This window comes from Psammomys obesus, unplaced genomic scaffold (genome assembly GCF_907164565.1).
Source record: "Psammomys obesus unplaced genomic scaffold, mPsaObe1.curated_primary_1811, whole genome shotgun sequence".
In the NCBI taxonomy this organism is placed as follows: domain Eukaryota; kingdom Metazoa; phylum Chordata; class Mammalia; order Rodentia; family Muridae; genus Psammomys; species Psammomys obesus.
In genome coordinates, this window is record NW_026596040.1 from 21,933,435 (window position 1) to 21,948,222 (window position 14,788).

The 14,788-nt window shown below is 52.7% G+C and overlaps 2 protein-coding genes across 3 annotated transcripts in view; both read left to right on the top strand.

Annotated features, from left to right (window-relative positions):
- Nucleotides 1-1,779: 1,779 nt before the first annotated feature.
- Nucleotides 1,780-4,015, top strand: Arsi (arylsulfatase family member I). Its single transcript, XM_055622837.1, has one exon. The coding sequence runs from the start codon at nucleotides 1,780-1,782 to the stop codon at nucleotides 3,205-3,207; it is 1,428 nt and encodes a 475-aa protein (XP_055478812.1). The 3' UTR covers nucleotides 3,208-4,015.
- Nucleotides 4,016-10,783: 6,768 nt separating this feature from the next.
- The window catches only part of Camk2a (calcium/calmodulin dependent protein kinase II alpha), a 61,816-nt gene continuing 57,811 nt past the window's right edge, over nucleotides 10,784-14,788 (top strand). For both annotated transcript variants that reach the window (XM_055622951.1, XM_055622952.1), the window contains exon 1: nucleotides 10,784-11,013. In XM_055622951.1, the coding sequence (XP_055478926.1) occupies nucleotides 10,952-11,013 (62 nt within the window). In that variant the 5' untranslated portion in view covers nucleotides 10,784-10,951. The remainder of the gene's footprint in view (nucleotides 11,014-14,788) is intronic.

Here is a 14,788-nt window from a genome sequence, read left to right on the forward strand (position 1 = left end):
GCGCCTAAAAGCAGACCAATCATTTTAAAGGTCAGCTTCCCTAGAGAGTACCCTCTTACCCAACCCTGTAATGCCAAGGCTTGTACTACACTGATTTCATTTTTGTTCCTTTAAAAACCTTGTTCTCCCAGAGTGGGGTGGGGTGGGAGGTTCGCTTGCCCCTTTGTCTTTGTAAAGGACGGCCACTGGACTCAAGCTTGTAATAAAAGACCCTCGAGTGTTTTGCAAAGGTAGGTATTTAGGGGTCCGAGAACTGGATATAACAAGGGCAGTTGACAACCGTCTGCACCTTCAGTTTGAGGGAATCCTACACTCTCACATGGACGTACATGCAGGCAAAACGCCAATGCACACAAAATAAATGAATTATTTTTTTTAGAAACTTTTTGAAAAGCTGGGGATATAATATAGCTAAGTGGTAGAGTGCTTACAGAGCATGCTCAAGGCTGGGAGTTCAGTCCAGACACACACACACACACACACACACACACACACAGACATGGTGTGTGTGTGTGTGGGAGAATTAAATGAGATAATGTTTGTGTGTGGCACTGTCTTTAGAATGGCCTTAAGAGAAAGGAATTAGTCTCTGTCAAGTAGGGAATACTCAGGCATTCGCTAACTCAGCTGCCTAGGGCTAAGGAAAGGTGTGGGATTCTAACTCCCTTGCTATATTCCAGGTAGTTTATTTACTTGCTCCTTTTAAGATGTCTCAAGCAGATCGCTTGGGTCGAGCGGATCACAGCAGTGGAAGATGAGATATGAAGGAAACCCAGGATTCTGCTAGGCATTGATTGCTGCAGTAGGTGTGCTGGTCCACACAGCCTGGGGCAGGGCAACTGCTAGGGATTTCTCATTCCAGCCAGCTCACTCATTCTTGCAACATCATCCGCTCTCAAGTGGGAGGAGGTGGGTGGCCTACTTTGCCTGAAAACAGATTCTGTTTGGATTCATGTTCAAGTCTCAGTGCTGCCCTTGATTGCTGTGTGACCTTGATCTTGACCCCTTGACCTTACCAAACCCTCTGAATTCTTTTGTTTGTTCATTCCATAGTTAACTGAGTGAGCTTTAAGTATCATGGAGGTGTTAGGAATACAAAGGCAATTCTATTCTGTATCATGGGGTCAGAGCGCATATTCAGTTGTACTCCAAAGCCAATCAGACAGTAGAGGTGTGTACCAAGTGCCTGCTGCAGGGGAGGAAGACCCAGAAACAAAGTAACTCATTGAGTAAGTTGTGGGCTTCCAAGGAGTAGGAGTTTGCCTGGGAGACCAGGACTTGGTGTACCCAGGCTGTGTACTAAATTTACAGCGTAGAGCTCAGGGACTCCCGGCTGGAGCCTCTGCTGGGATAGCGAGCCTACTCTTCATACTAGCCAAGTGAATCCCAGAGCTTTCGTTTCCTTATTTGGGAGGTGGAAATAATGACGTGAATTTCCCAGTTCAAAGGAAGTGTGATGCTGAACACACAGCAAGAGCTTGGTGTCAGCTCTAACTGATATCAACTGGCTCAACTCTTGATGTACCAACTTCCTGGCTGTGCAGTCCTGGGCAGTAGCTTAACTGTTCTGAGCTGCAGTTATACCATCTTATCAATAAGTTTCCATACCTGCTTCATTGATATCAAGATTTTAGATAATCTTTTGTAGGTGCTTAGCCCATTTGCAGTGTCTAGGGCTTTTGTACTGTCCCCTCTGGTGGCACTACACCAGGGCCCATCTCAGGGTGCTCCTGGGAGTTGTTTTTGGGAGCAGTGCTCTGTAGCTCACTTGTATCTCCCATGTATCCATCTCTCACCTCCAGGTACCAGATCCACACAGGATTGCAACACTCCATCATCCGCCCACGGCAGCCCAACTGTCTGCCTCTGGACCAGGTGACGCTGCCCCAGAAGCTACAGGAGGCAGGCTACTCCACCCACATGGTGGGCAAGTGGCATCTGGGCTTCTACCGGAAGGAGTGCTTGCCTACCCGAAGGGGCTTCGACACCTTCTTGGGCTCCCTCACAGGCAATGTGGACTATTACACTTATGACAACTGTGATGGCCCGGGGGTTTGTGGTTTCGACCTGCATGAGGGCGAGAGTGTGGCCTGGGGGCTCAGCGGCCAGTACTCCACCATGCTCTATGCCCAGCGTGCCAGCCACATCCTAGCCAGCCACAATCCCCAGAAGCCCCTCTTCCTCTACGTGGCTTTCCAGGCAGTACACACGCCCCTGCAGTCACCTCGAGAGTACCTTTACCGCTACCGCAGAATGGGCAATGTGGCTCGGCGCAAGTATGCGGCCATGGTGACCTGCATGGACGAGGCTGTGCGCAACATCACCGGGGCCCTCAAGCGCTACGGTTTCTATAACAACAGTGTTGTTATCTTCTCCAGTGACAACGGTGGCCAGACTTTCTCAGGGGGTAGCAACTGGCCCCTTCGAGGACGGAAGGGCACCTACTGGGAGGGTGGTGTGAGGGGCCTGGGTTTCGTCCACAGCCCCCTGCTCAAGAAAAAGAGGCGGACCAGTCGGGCCCTGGTGCATATCACAGATTGGTACCCAACACTGGTGGGCCTGGCGGGTGGCTCTACATCAGCAGCCGATGGCCTGGATGGGTATGATGTGTGGCCAGCCATCAGCGAGGGCCAGGCCTCGCCTCGCACAGAGATCCTGCACAACATCGACCCCCTCTACAACCATGCCCAGCATGGCTCCTTGGAGGGTGGCTTTGGCATCTGGAATACAGCCGTGCAGGCTGCTATCCGGGTGGGAGAGTGGAAGCTGCTCACCGGAGACCCAGGCTACGGCGACTGGATTCCACCGCAGACACTGGCCTCCTTCCCTGGCAGCTGGTGGAACCTGGAGCGGATGGCCAGCATCCGCCAGGCTGTGTGGCTCTTTAACATCAGTGCTGACCCTTATGAGCGAGAGGACCTGGCTGGCCAGCGACCTGATGTTGTCCGCACCCTGCTGGCTCGCCTAGCTGATTATAACCGAACTGCCATCCCTGTGCGCTACCCGGCTGCTAACCCTCGGGCCCATCCTGACTTTAATGGGGGTGCTTGGGGCCCCTGGGCCAGCGATGAGGAAGAAGAGGAGGAGGTGGAAGAAGGCAGGGGCAGAAGTTTCTCTCGAGGCCGACGCAAGAAGAAATGCAAGATTTGCAAGCTTAGATCTTTTTTCCGTAAACTCAACACCAGGCTGATGTCCCACCGGATCTGATGGCTGGGGGTGGCAGGGAATCTCCGTTCCCCTTCAGATGTTGTCCCATTGCTGGTTCTCAGGGAGAAGGCCAAGGTCAAGTCTTCATCTGCAGGCATGTGAAGGGAGGGCACAGAAGCCCTCAGCTGAATAGGGCGTGACTTGGGGAAGGGCACAAGCCAGGCTGGGATGCCTGGGTGCCAGTCTTGCCTCTCTCCTGATGTGTATGTTCTATCACCTCAGGTACCAATAACAGCATTCTGCCTCCTCCTCACCTCTAAAATGGGCTCTGGTGACTTTACGATTCTGGTGCACACATGTGTCTGGGGCCATGGCAGGTCCTTGCTGACCTCACCACTTTCCAGAGGACTCAAGTCCATGACCTTCTTTCTGGGTCTTTGTGGTGTTCTTAGATATCAGCTGGAGCATTACCATCTGGCTGTTCTGTTGAAGGACTCAATGAGGTCGGACAGTGTAGGGTATGAGAATCTTCACATTCCTGGAGCCTCAAGACTTGGGAGCCTAGTGGAATGTTCCTCTTTTTTCCCCCAGCATCCAGGGGCAACTGACTTGGGCCCTGAGCAGCTGCTTAGTGAGGGTGGGGGAAACAGCTGTGAAAAGAGCCTTTGAACCAATCATCTCCTTTGGCCTTGAACACAGTCCTCCCTCCCCCAGGCCCTTGATTTACCTACCTGCAAAGGGTAGGGAAATGCTAGTCCTGGCTCTGCCTACCTCACGGTGCTGAAGAAAACTGGCCAAGCTAATGGTTGTGGAGGAGACTGTGAACTTGATTAAAGTGCCATTACCCAGAGGCAAGCCATGCTGGTCTGTGCGTATGTATAAGCGTCCCTGGGGACCCCCATGAGCTCACTGTTAGCAGAAGGAAAAAAGGGTGGGGAGGGAGTCCTGCCTCAGGTTCACTGTGTGGCTGCAGGCAAACCCCTGACCCTCTCTGGGCCTCGGGGTTTCTCTTCATACAGTGGAGGGTCCAAGAGCTCTCACTTGTGGTTGTTATGGGCACCACCGTGCACGTTTGCATCTGGGGGACACGGGCTCAGGAGTGTCGAGGAGGGGGTGATGGCTGTAGAGCCTGCGTGCCGCATAGCACTGCTTCATCCGCACACTGCGTTCCACATATCTCCCTTCAGGTTCCAGTCGGCGCAGTGTGTGTAGGCGAAGGCCCTGCTGTGAATTTTGAAAATAGTTATTTTTGTCACTGGCAAAGGAGGCCTGTTAGGACTCGTCAGCTTGTGGATGAGCAGGATGGGTGGAGTGGGGTGGGCGCAGTGCCGCGGGGGTTTGATGCTGGTTGCAGGGCTGCATCGCCACTGCCGGTGACTGAATCCTGCATGAGGGTCTGGCCTGGGCTGCAGGGAGCAGGTGACCATTGCATCCTAGGTCCACCCTTAGCCCTGTACTTTTTTTTTCCCCTTAAGATTTACTTCTGATGATGTGTGTGTTTGTGTGTGGGTATGTGCACGTGAGGAAAGTGCCCACAGAGGCTAGAGACATCAGCTCCTAGAGCTGGAGTTACGGGGGGGGGGGTGTATGTGAGCTGTCTAACATGGGTGCTGGAAAACAAACTTATGTCCTCTGGAAAAGCAGTCTGTGCTCTTGACTGCTGAGCCACTTCTCCAGCCCAGCCCTGTTCTTTTTGTCTTTTCTCGTTCTCCGCCACCTGTATGTTTTCCCTTCCGTGATAATGTTGATGCCCGGATGGTAGGCAGGGCCCAGGACTGGCAGAGGTCTCTGGGTTCCAATGGCTGTAGTGTTTTTGCCTGCTCAGGAAGAAGGCTGTGAAGAAGATGCTTAGTGGTGTCTTAGCCTTGTGTGTACCAGAGGGACTAGTCACAGTCTGCCCACTGCCCAGGACACTCCAGGCCTGCGGGGGCCTGTTCCAGATATGCCCTCTGGCCTGCCACGCTGGCACATAGCCTAGGCTTCCCTGTAGATCCAGGCTTTAGAGAAGTGTGTGGGTGCTTCTCTGAGGACTGCTGAAGGGCCCCTGCCTGCCAGGTTTTTCTGCCTTCCAGCCCCATCATCCACATCCCTTCTAAGGCCACAAGAACAGAACCATACATAGTACTTTCTGTTCTCCTTTGGTCCCCAAATTCTATTTCCTGCAGTCATTCTGGCCCCAAGATAGGAGGAATAATTGGTGCTGGAGCTGGTGTCTGTTTCTGAAGTCTTGAAGAACAGGCCTGGCTCAGGCCTCCTTGTGTTCAGTATTCCACTCAATGCAGAACTCAAGAAACTCAGAATTTTCAACCCCGATGCCACCATAGCCTGGGAGCCACTCAAGCTTCAGCCTGTGTCCTGTTCCCCAGGAACCAGTAGGCAACTAGTGCCTGAGGCTGATGGTCTTTGGGGTATTGTATTGAGAGGCCCATATTAATAGTCAGCATGCCATTACCTGTTCCCTACCGGGTTCCCCTCAGTGAACACACCTGAATCTGTCCTATATGCCAATTCCCAGTTGGCACCAGTCTTAGGGTTACTGTTGCTATGATGAAACACCATGACCAAAAGAAACATGTGGAAGAAAGTTTCTTTTTCACCCACCGTTCCATACAATGGTTCATCATTAAAAGCAGTGAGGGCAGAAGCTCCAGAAGGGAAGGAACCTGGGTGCCAAAGCTGGTGTAGAAGCAGTGGAAGAGTGCTGCTTACTGGCTTACTGCTGGTGTCTTGCTCAGCCTGTTGTTTATTTGTTTGTTGTTTATAGAACCCAGGGCCACCACAATGGGCTGGGCCTTCACTGGTCAATCACTAATGAGAAAATGACCTACAGACTGATCTTACAGACTCCTTTTCTCAATTGGGTTCCCCGCCTTTCAGATCACTCTAGCTTGTGTCAAGTTGACTTAAAACAGCACCTCTAGGTTGGTGCCCACATCACCCGAGTCCCCTTGGAGAGGATAGGATGGAAGGGTACCCAGCGGCAGTCCCTAGGTTACAGGGCTTCTCTGGGGCCTCTGTTTCTCCCTGGGCTGGATTAGATGGAAGACCTGTTAGAGGGAAGAGTGAGATTCAGATGGAAGCCTGCTTTAGCTGGATCCTGGCTGGGGTGCCCTGGCCTCTAATGACCAGTTCCCTAGCAGCCACGTGGAGCTCCACACCTGCCTGGGCCAGGGCTGTTTCCTCTACTTTCAGCTTCCCTAGGGCGCTCGTAGCAATGCCAGGAAGGGGTGTAGCAGGGGAAGGGACCCAGGACTACAGGCTGTCACTCTGACTGCCCCTAACTTGTGCACCTGTTAGAGGGTGGCCTCTACTTTGTGCACCTTGATTTCCAGCTGTAGGGCCTAGTAACACAGGGCCTGAATGGTGAAGTCACACAGACCTGGGTTTGATTCCTAGGTGTGTGGCTTTAGGTAAGTAAGCGGTGTCATGGAGCCACTCTACCTATGTTTAGCACATTGCCGTAAGGTCCACACAGTGCTACTGGAGAAATGCTTAGTACAGGGCCTGGCTCTTATGTAGGAATAACTGCTTCATGTTCTTGGAGTCCAAGAATGAGAGTTTTGTCCCAGACCTCCTTCTCAGGAGGAAATGAAACCACGAGGAAAACTCTGTTTTCAGCTGTCCCAGCATTGGAACTGGACCTCCAGCTGGGGGGTGTGGATAACCGGACCCCTCAGGGAGGTCCTGTGCATGGGGCACCTCAGGCCACAGTGCCGCTTCCCTCCCCTCCTCTCTCAGGCCTGGCATTGCTTGACATACTGCCCTAACTGTTGCCCTCTACCCAGACCCTCGCAGCATCCCTTCTCTCCTGGCCCACTTTCTACTGAGCCTGCTCCCCACTTTTGCTGCCCTTAGTGGGACAGGCCCCATGGGACCATTCAGATGGCACGTTTTCTGCGGTGCGTGTCCAGGCCCTGCAAGACCCTGTGACATTTAGCATATGCATGAGACAACATGGAAGGGGCTGTCGCAGCGTCATTCCTGGCTGCAATCCTCCCTCCCATCCTCCCCTTGTCTCCTGGAACTCAGCCCAGCCTCCTCCTGCCCCTCCCGTTGACACAAGGCACCGGCTGTGTTCATAGCCAGCCTCTTTCTGGCGTCGCCATGCTGGCTCAGCAAACTCCAGGGCCCCCACCCCTGGCCACCAGCCCACGGCGCACAGGCCTAGGCTTGAGTACTGCACACGTGTGGCACATGCTGGACTGTGTGCCTACTGTGGTCCTGGGGTGTGGGAGGTCTGGCAGAATCAATCCCCCTGATGCGATCCTCAGCGTCTTCTCTCATTGCTACCCAGGCATGGTTGACTCCTTGATGGCCGCCACCACTAGGCACAGCTGCCAGCTTTGTGGGTAAAGAGGATGTGGTGAACTAGTGGTCATGCCTCCTCAGCAGAGTGGCAGATGCACTCAGCATGCAGGTGTTCATCACTGCCGGTGCCTGCACCCCTGACCTAGTCCCTGGAAGGTCCTAAGAGGTATGCAGGTGTAAGCCAGACTTCCACAGCCTGCTTCTCCTGTTCAGCTACTTCTCTACCATTAGGTGGGTCTAAGGTCCTAGGACCTGCCCGTCTCCTTGCCGTGCATGCAGGAGAGAAAGGCATCAGTAAGAGAAGGGGCAGAGACAGGAGGATGCCAGGGAGGAAAGGAAAGGGCATGAGGAAGAAGGCAAGGAAAGGGGCTGGAAGCAGAGAAGAATGGATCGACATGGTGACCACAGTGGACCGAGGACCGAGTGGTCTCTGTCAGGAGCAGGCAGGTATCAGGCTGCCCACACCTTCACATGCTTCCCTGAGGCCCCAGGGCTCCTCTAAATGCTTTGCTGGCCTCTGAGCCGAGCACTGCATTTCATTTGTGCTGAGTGACGGGAGCAGCGGGCAGGCCAGCACTGGTCCGAGAGGATGGCCGCTTCTGTTCACAGGGTTACATTTCCATGGTTACAGTCATAGCACATTCTTCTTAGTGATTTTTAATGATTTTAAAGCAGTTGCCTTGCCCTTGGCCCCTAATGAGTGAGGGTCCCAGGGACCTCTTTTTTCAGTTATTGACGTTTGCTTTTCTGCAAGCACTGCAAATAAAGCCACACCAGGCAATGTCTAAACCATGAGCTAGCCCCCAGCAACGTCTCAGAGAGCAGTGCCCCACAGACTGTGGTTCAGGGAGCAGTATGAGGAGAAAGGATTTCTAGTTCCTTAATAATAATTCCTTCTGTATCAGCCACTGTGTTCATCTTGCTTAAGCCACAAAACAGCCTTACAGGTAAAGAACATTATTTACCCAATTGTGCACTTGAAGAGGTCAAAGAAGTCAGAACATTGATTCAAAAATCACAGCTGTCAATCATGTAGCCACCGATAGTTAACCGGACACTGTTTCCTCTGGGCAGTGGCTGGGTGGTCCCAGGGACCCCCCCCCCTGGGAGTAGGCTAGAGCACTGTTTCTCAACTTGTTGGTTGTGACCCCCTTGTGTGGGGGGGTGTCAAACAACTCTTTTACAGAAGTCACCTAAGACCATTGGGAAACTTTACGATTCATAGCGGTAGCAAAATTAGTTATGAAGGAGCAACAAAACTAATCTTATGGTTGGGGGTCACCACAGCATGAGGAGCTGTATTAAAACGGTTGCAGCGTTAGGAAGGTTGGTAACCCCTGGGCTAGAGGATCTGAGTCAGGAGGATGGAAGTACAGTTCTGCCCACCCCTGCCTTCCTCTGGTGCCTCTAGCCTTGGCCATGGTGTTCTGTGCCTGCCCGCTGCCCACCAGCTGTGCGGCCCTGTGAGCACAGGCCTTGCTGCTCTGCTCTGAATTGCCACGTTGGCGGCAGAAGCGGGAAGCGTATTGTGCGCAGAAACAAAACGGAGTGGTTTTTCCTTTTTCTGAAGGTGGTAATGGTGCAATTAGTGGCTAAGCCATTCCCCCCTCCTCCCTGGCTTGCCTCCCTCCTTCCCCTCCACTTTCCTTCTTTTCCCTTCTTGAGAAAGCTGGTTGAATTGAAGAGCTCTGCCCTCGATCTTCCACAGACTCTCCGGAAGAGGGATGGAGGACTCCCCTAAGGTTTCCAGGGCCCCCTAGCCTCAGCTGGGTCACATACTTGTTGGTGTTGGAGAATGTTCAAAGGTACAGTGATTTGTGGATTCTGAGGGTCAAGTTGGAAACCCAGTGAGTTTGCATTTCCAGGTCCTATTATCTGTCCCTTGCTCTCAGGGGCAGATGCTGGCAGGACACCTCTGCATAGCTGCCTGTGAACCGTGCTAAGGCTCTTCCCCCATTTTTTTTTTTTTTTCTTAATGAAGAGGTGGGTGTTCAAGACCAAGCTGCAGGATGGGAGTGTTCATAGACTCACGTTAAAACTTTTGGGTTTTGCCTTCTAGAAACTGAGAACCCTTCAGGTTTGCCTGCTCCCCAGGGCCCATTTGTAACCTTAGGCCTTCCATCTTCACAGGAGTCTTCTGTAAGGATGACCGGCTTCCTATTTTCCAGAACATGAGGTGGGAACTCAGAGAGCTTCCACAGCAACTTGCTTAGGGTCACACAGTTAGTTAGTGTCAGAGTTAGAACTTGAACTCAGATCACTCCACGCCTTGGGACGTGATTTGTGGCTGCAAGTATATCTGACACACTGAAGAAGTGAGGTCATCAGGGAAGATGACCAGAGAGTTTGGGGGAAAAAAAAGACTCCAGGGCAGGGTACATCCATGCCACTGGCCCAGCCCCGGGTGAGCCAGGCTGTGCTCACCTCATTCTAGTTGCCTCACTCCGATCGTACCTTGACATGAAGCACAAGCAGAAACTGGGACATGAACCCCAGGAGACTGAATCTGCATGGTCTCTCTGGGAGCATGGGTGGGGACAGCTTGTGGAAGAGGCCTCATGGGGGGCCCAGCTGCAAAGTGGTGACAGGTAGGGGTGAGAAAGTAAACAGAGACATTCCCTCAGAGTCCGGGGTCTGCTCTGTACTTGTCACCAAAGCTAGAATGACAGTATGATAGATATACCGGTGACCAAAAAAGCAGGGAGAGCAGGAGCAAAATAAGGACAAGGCAGAGGCCATGTCAACCAGACCAATTCCCATGGGGAGCAGAGAAACCATTGCAGAGAGCACAAGGGGGAAGGGAAGGAGAGAGAGACGAATTAGCCATCGTTCCCCTGTAAACCTTAGAACCCAGCTGTTGCCAGGGCAACGGGGCAATACCTGTCTCTCTAGAGGAGATGAAGTTGCCAGGGTAACTACATCCTGTCTTTCTCAAGAACCATCCCAGAGTGTGGCACCCACTAGCCGTTACTATAGCAACTGCCTCTTTGCCCCACTTAATCCCATCCCGTCTGTTAAGAGGGCCCTATAGTTGGAGGTGGGGGAGGTAGGAAGAGAGATTACTTGTGGACTAAGTTTGTGCTCATCCCCTTCTCCACTCTCCCCTCCCCCCAGTACACCACCACCCTGGGGAACAAGGCCCACTTGGTCCTGGGCCCACACAGTCCGGCAGTATTGTGTATATAGGGCCAGGGCAACACAGGAGCAGGTTTTGAAGTGGAAGGCAGGCAGGTGTTGGGGAGGCAGTTACCGGGGCAACGGGAACAGGGCGTTTCGGAGGTGGTTGCCATGGGGACCTGGATGCTGACGAAGGCTCGCGAGGCTGTGAGCAGCCACAGTGCCCTGCTCAGAAGCCCCAAGCTCGTCAGTCAAGCCGGTTCTCCATTTGCACTCAGGAGCACGGGGCAGGCAAGTGGCCCCTAGTTCTGGGAGCAGAACAGCAGTGTCCCAGTTCTAGTCCCCAGCCTAAAGCCTTGCCTGCCTGCCCAGTGCCAGGATGGCCACCATCACCTGCACCCGATTCACAGAAGAGTACCAGCTCTTCGAGGAACTGGGAAAGTGAGTCATATCTTAGGGAGTCCTGGAGGGTATGGGGGATCAGCCTCTCGGTCAGGGGGCGTGTGCCTGTGTGGTTAGAGCTCTCCTGTGCATGAAGAGGGAGGCGTGCTGCACGACTTGGAAGCGCTGTGTGTGCACAGGATGTTCAGAGTTAGGCGTTGACACATTTATGTGTCCAGTCAGTGTGTGTGTGTGTGTGTGTGTGTGTGTGTGTGTTTGTGTCTGGTGAAAGGGTAACAGACCGATGGTATATGCACATATCTGTGCACATGACCTGGGTACGAAAAGATTCTTAGAAACTTGGGGCTTAAAAGGGATTTTCCCACTTGGATGGGTCCGAGCAGGAATGTTTTCTGTAGTTGTGCTTAGATGCCGCCCTTGACAGGGAGAGTTCACTGCCTCCCACCTGGAGATCTTGACTTCAGATACTGTCAGGACTGGCTTGCTTTCCCCTGGCGCATCCCCTCCCCCTTTCCCAGCTACTTACCAGGAGCAAGGGCTTCAGCACCGAAGGAGTTAACATGAAAGCAATTGTGGTGTTTGGGAGGAGGGAAAGAACAATCAGCAAGCTGGGGTAGGCCACCGTGGCAGCGGCTGTGCACAAAACTGTGGTCCTTTGGCAAAGTTGCCCATCGTGTTGCGCCTCCGATGTTGAGAGAAGGGTGGGAGGCTGAGAAGGGAAAGGTTCCCTGCAGCAGATCAGCAGCTACAGATAGAAGGGAAGGTCTCTAGGTGTTCCCAGTAGGGCTTGTGGGGGTCCTGGGATGGATCAGAAGTTGGAGAGTAGTTTGGCACAGTACCCCATGGACGCAGAAGTACCTGTACCAGCCCTGTTTGGTTCTTGTTGTAGCAGCAGGAACATGAGACGAGGGTCCCCGTGAGCAGATACGTGCCAGTGTGAGGTCTAGAGATACATGTATCTCGAGGGGAGGTTATATATGACTTCCATGGGGGAGCAGATGGAGTTGTATAAGAACGGACACCAGGCAACACTGTGGACAGAAAGGGAAACGCTGTTGCCAGTAAATCACGAAGAGATGTGCGTGCGCGTCATTTGTGTGGAAAGCCTAAAAATGTCAGTATGCCCTGCAAGGGAGCCTGTGCGCAATTATGCAAGGGATGCTCTTGGCTAGGGGATGTTGCAGCGAAGGTATGGACATGCATCAGTGTGCATGTGTGTGGCAGGTCAGAGATATGTGAATATCAATAAACATGTGTGTGTATAATGTGCATAAGGTCACAGATGTGAAATGTGGATAGATGTTTTTGAGTATGTATGTATCTTGAGAAATATGTACAGGAGTGTGTGTGTGTGTGTGTGTGTGTGTGTGTGTGTGTGCCAGTGTGAGGCCTGGGCTCATGGACTTATCTGGGTGTGTGGGCGTTGGAGGCATGTGTGAGATTATGTTGGTGTCTGCATATGTGTGGGAGGTGGACCTATGACTGTGTATAAGCATAGACCCTGAACACACACACACACACACACAAACTACCCAGACACTTCCACATACCCCAGCTCCCTTGGGCAAATATATGTTCACATTTGTCTACGGACTTCTTGCTGTTCTGCGTGTCTTTGCGCTGGAGGTGTTGGCAGTGGGGGCCCAAGAATACAATTTTTAGGGCTGTTCTGGAGGACTGTCTCTTAAACTTTATCTGGAACCCCTTTCCAGAGTCTGAGTATTGTTCACCTGGAACCTTAGGATTTCCTGAATAGACAGGAGCTGCCTTTCAGGGGCCTGGTTCTGACAGGGCTGCGTCACAGGGCACAAGGAAATGGAGTTAAGATGCCTCCAGGGACCAGAGTGACAACAAAGTGCACTTTTGCCCTGAGAAGAGATGGGGATCGCTAGGACTGGGCTCGGTAGGCGGACTTGGCCTTCTCAGCCCCCTGCCTACCTGGGTACTCAGAGGTATTAGGGCAGGTGCAGAATTTTAAGAGGCAAGGAACAGTGGTATGGTCATGGTAGGAAAACCAGGGGTGGCAGGGATGCCCAGGCCTTGTCCAGTCAGTCTCAGACATCTTCCTTCCAGAACTATTGGTGCTCTTCACCTTTTTTAGGTCATTTATTCCTCCAGGAACCTGATGAAAGTCTAAATAGACATTCCCTAGAAAAATGCGCAAACCTATAAAATGTTGCGGTGTCAGAGCTTGTGGCGCCTTAGGAAACCTTGCTTGGACCTGTGCTTGAAGATGCTTGTGCGAAGGAGAAGCGGCTGGGATGGGCCAGCTTCATGTCTTGGGTGTCTGTGTGACACACTATGGAGGATGAGTTATGGCTTTTGTTCTGCACCTTAGCTTTAGGCCAAACATCTGATGGGGCAGGGAGGAGCTGCCCCACATGACCCTCAGCTCTGCAACATTGGCGAGGCTGCCACTCTTCCTGCAAGCTGTAGATTTAGAAAACTGAAGATTATATAGTTGGCGTGTGAAGACATAGCTTCAAGCCTGGCGCACACACGCGCGCACACACACACACACACACACACTGGGCATCTGGTAGGACATTGCTGCTGGGGTGGCTGTTATCCTCAAGGATTGGGCAGGCCTAAGTGGGGAGGCAGGGCCTTTTCACCGTTTATCTTTTGTTTCGAGGGTATCCTGTTTGGGGGAGGGGGATGGCGTTCAAGGTCTTCCTGGGCTCCTCTTCCATGAGGGAAGCAATGAGGAATATGTTTGCAGAGTTCAGCCTTTAGTTGATGGTCCTGTGTCCTTTAGCTAGGACACCGTGTGACTCTACCCAGACACTGAGCCCCAACCAGAACTCTGTTCACATAACCAGCAGGTTACTGAGCTGGGCTGGGCTTTTAAAAGAGACTTGGGGAACTTTGGTTGACCCCTGGTTGGGCCCTGGATCGCCACAGCATAGAACACAGATTCACTCGCACCCTGCCCAGTAAAGACTGCACCAGTGGCCTTTGAGGAGCCTAGCCTGCCTGGAGGTAGCCCTGAATAGGAGTTTCTGGAACTTCTAGATGCTACCAGACTGAAGACAGTCCACCCTCCACCTCCCCCCACCCCACCCCCACACCACCATGCCCTCGCACTGAGGCATATAAATTAAGAAAAGCTAAGAATCCTGGGTCCCCTATAGGGTTAGGATAGGGCTGTTTCTAGAGATTCAGGGATGAGTTCACTCCCTCTTCCCTTGACCTCCCTTCTCTTCCCTCCTTGGAATAAAAGAAATGGGAGTGCTTGCTTGAAGTGGGCTGCAGTGCCAGCTTCTGGGTCAGGAGGGGGCCAGGGTAGCCCTCAGAGTTCCCTCACACTTGCTCAGCCTTCTCTGACGTCCAGAATCAATAGAAAGGAAAGAAGGGTGAGGATGGGGAGGGTGGAGAGAGGCAACAGAAGCCCTGGGGAACTTAGGCCCCTGGGGAACAGATTCCTCTTCTAACCATTGCCTCCCCAGGCCTACATCTGCTCCCAACTGTAGGAGTCAGAGAGGCAGAGACTTGCTCTACGGACCTACAATTGCTGCTCTGGACAGAAGGAGCCTCAGAAGGCAATTTTATTTAAGAGACAGGGGAGGGAGGATAGAGCTCAGCCCACTCTTTTCTCTCTAGAAACAGGGATCTGAAGTTGACTCAGACAGGGCAAGGTAGAGGAGGCTGGTGGGAGTGTGGGTGGCCACAAGGTTGACAGAGACTTGTGGGCTGGCCCCTGAGCCCGAACCCCTTTCTCCACAGCTTTTCGTCCTGAACCAAGCTGGGGGTGAGGGCTGGGGGTTGCTGATCGGCAGTGGCGCAATGGCAGCTTCCTGCACTAGGCTTCAAG

Bases quoted from the DNA above. Each gene is read 5' to 3' on its own strand.
- Arsi (XM_055622837.1), top strand. From the start codon at position 1,780: ATGTATCCATCTCTCACCTCCAGGTACCAGATCCACACAGGATTGCAA.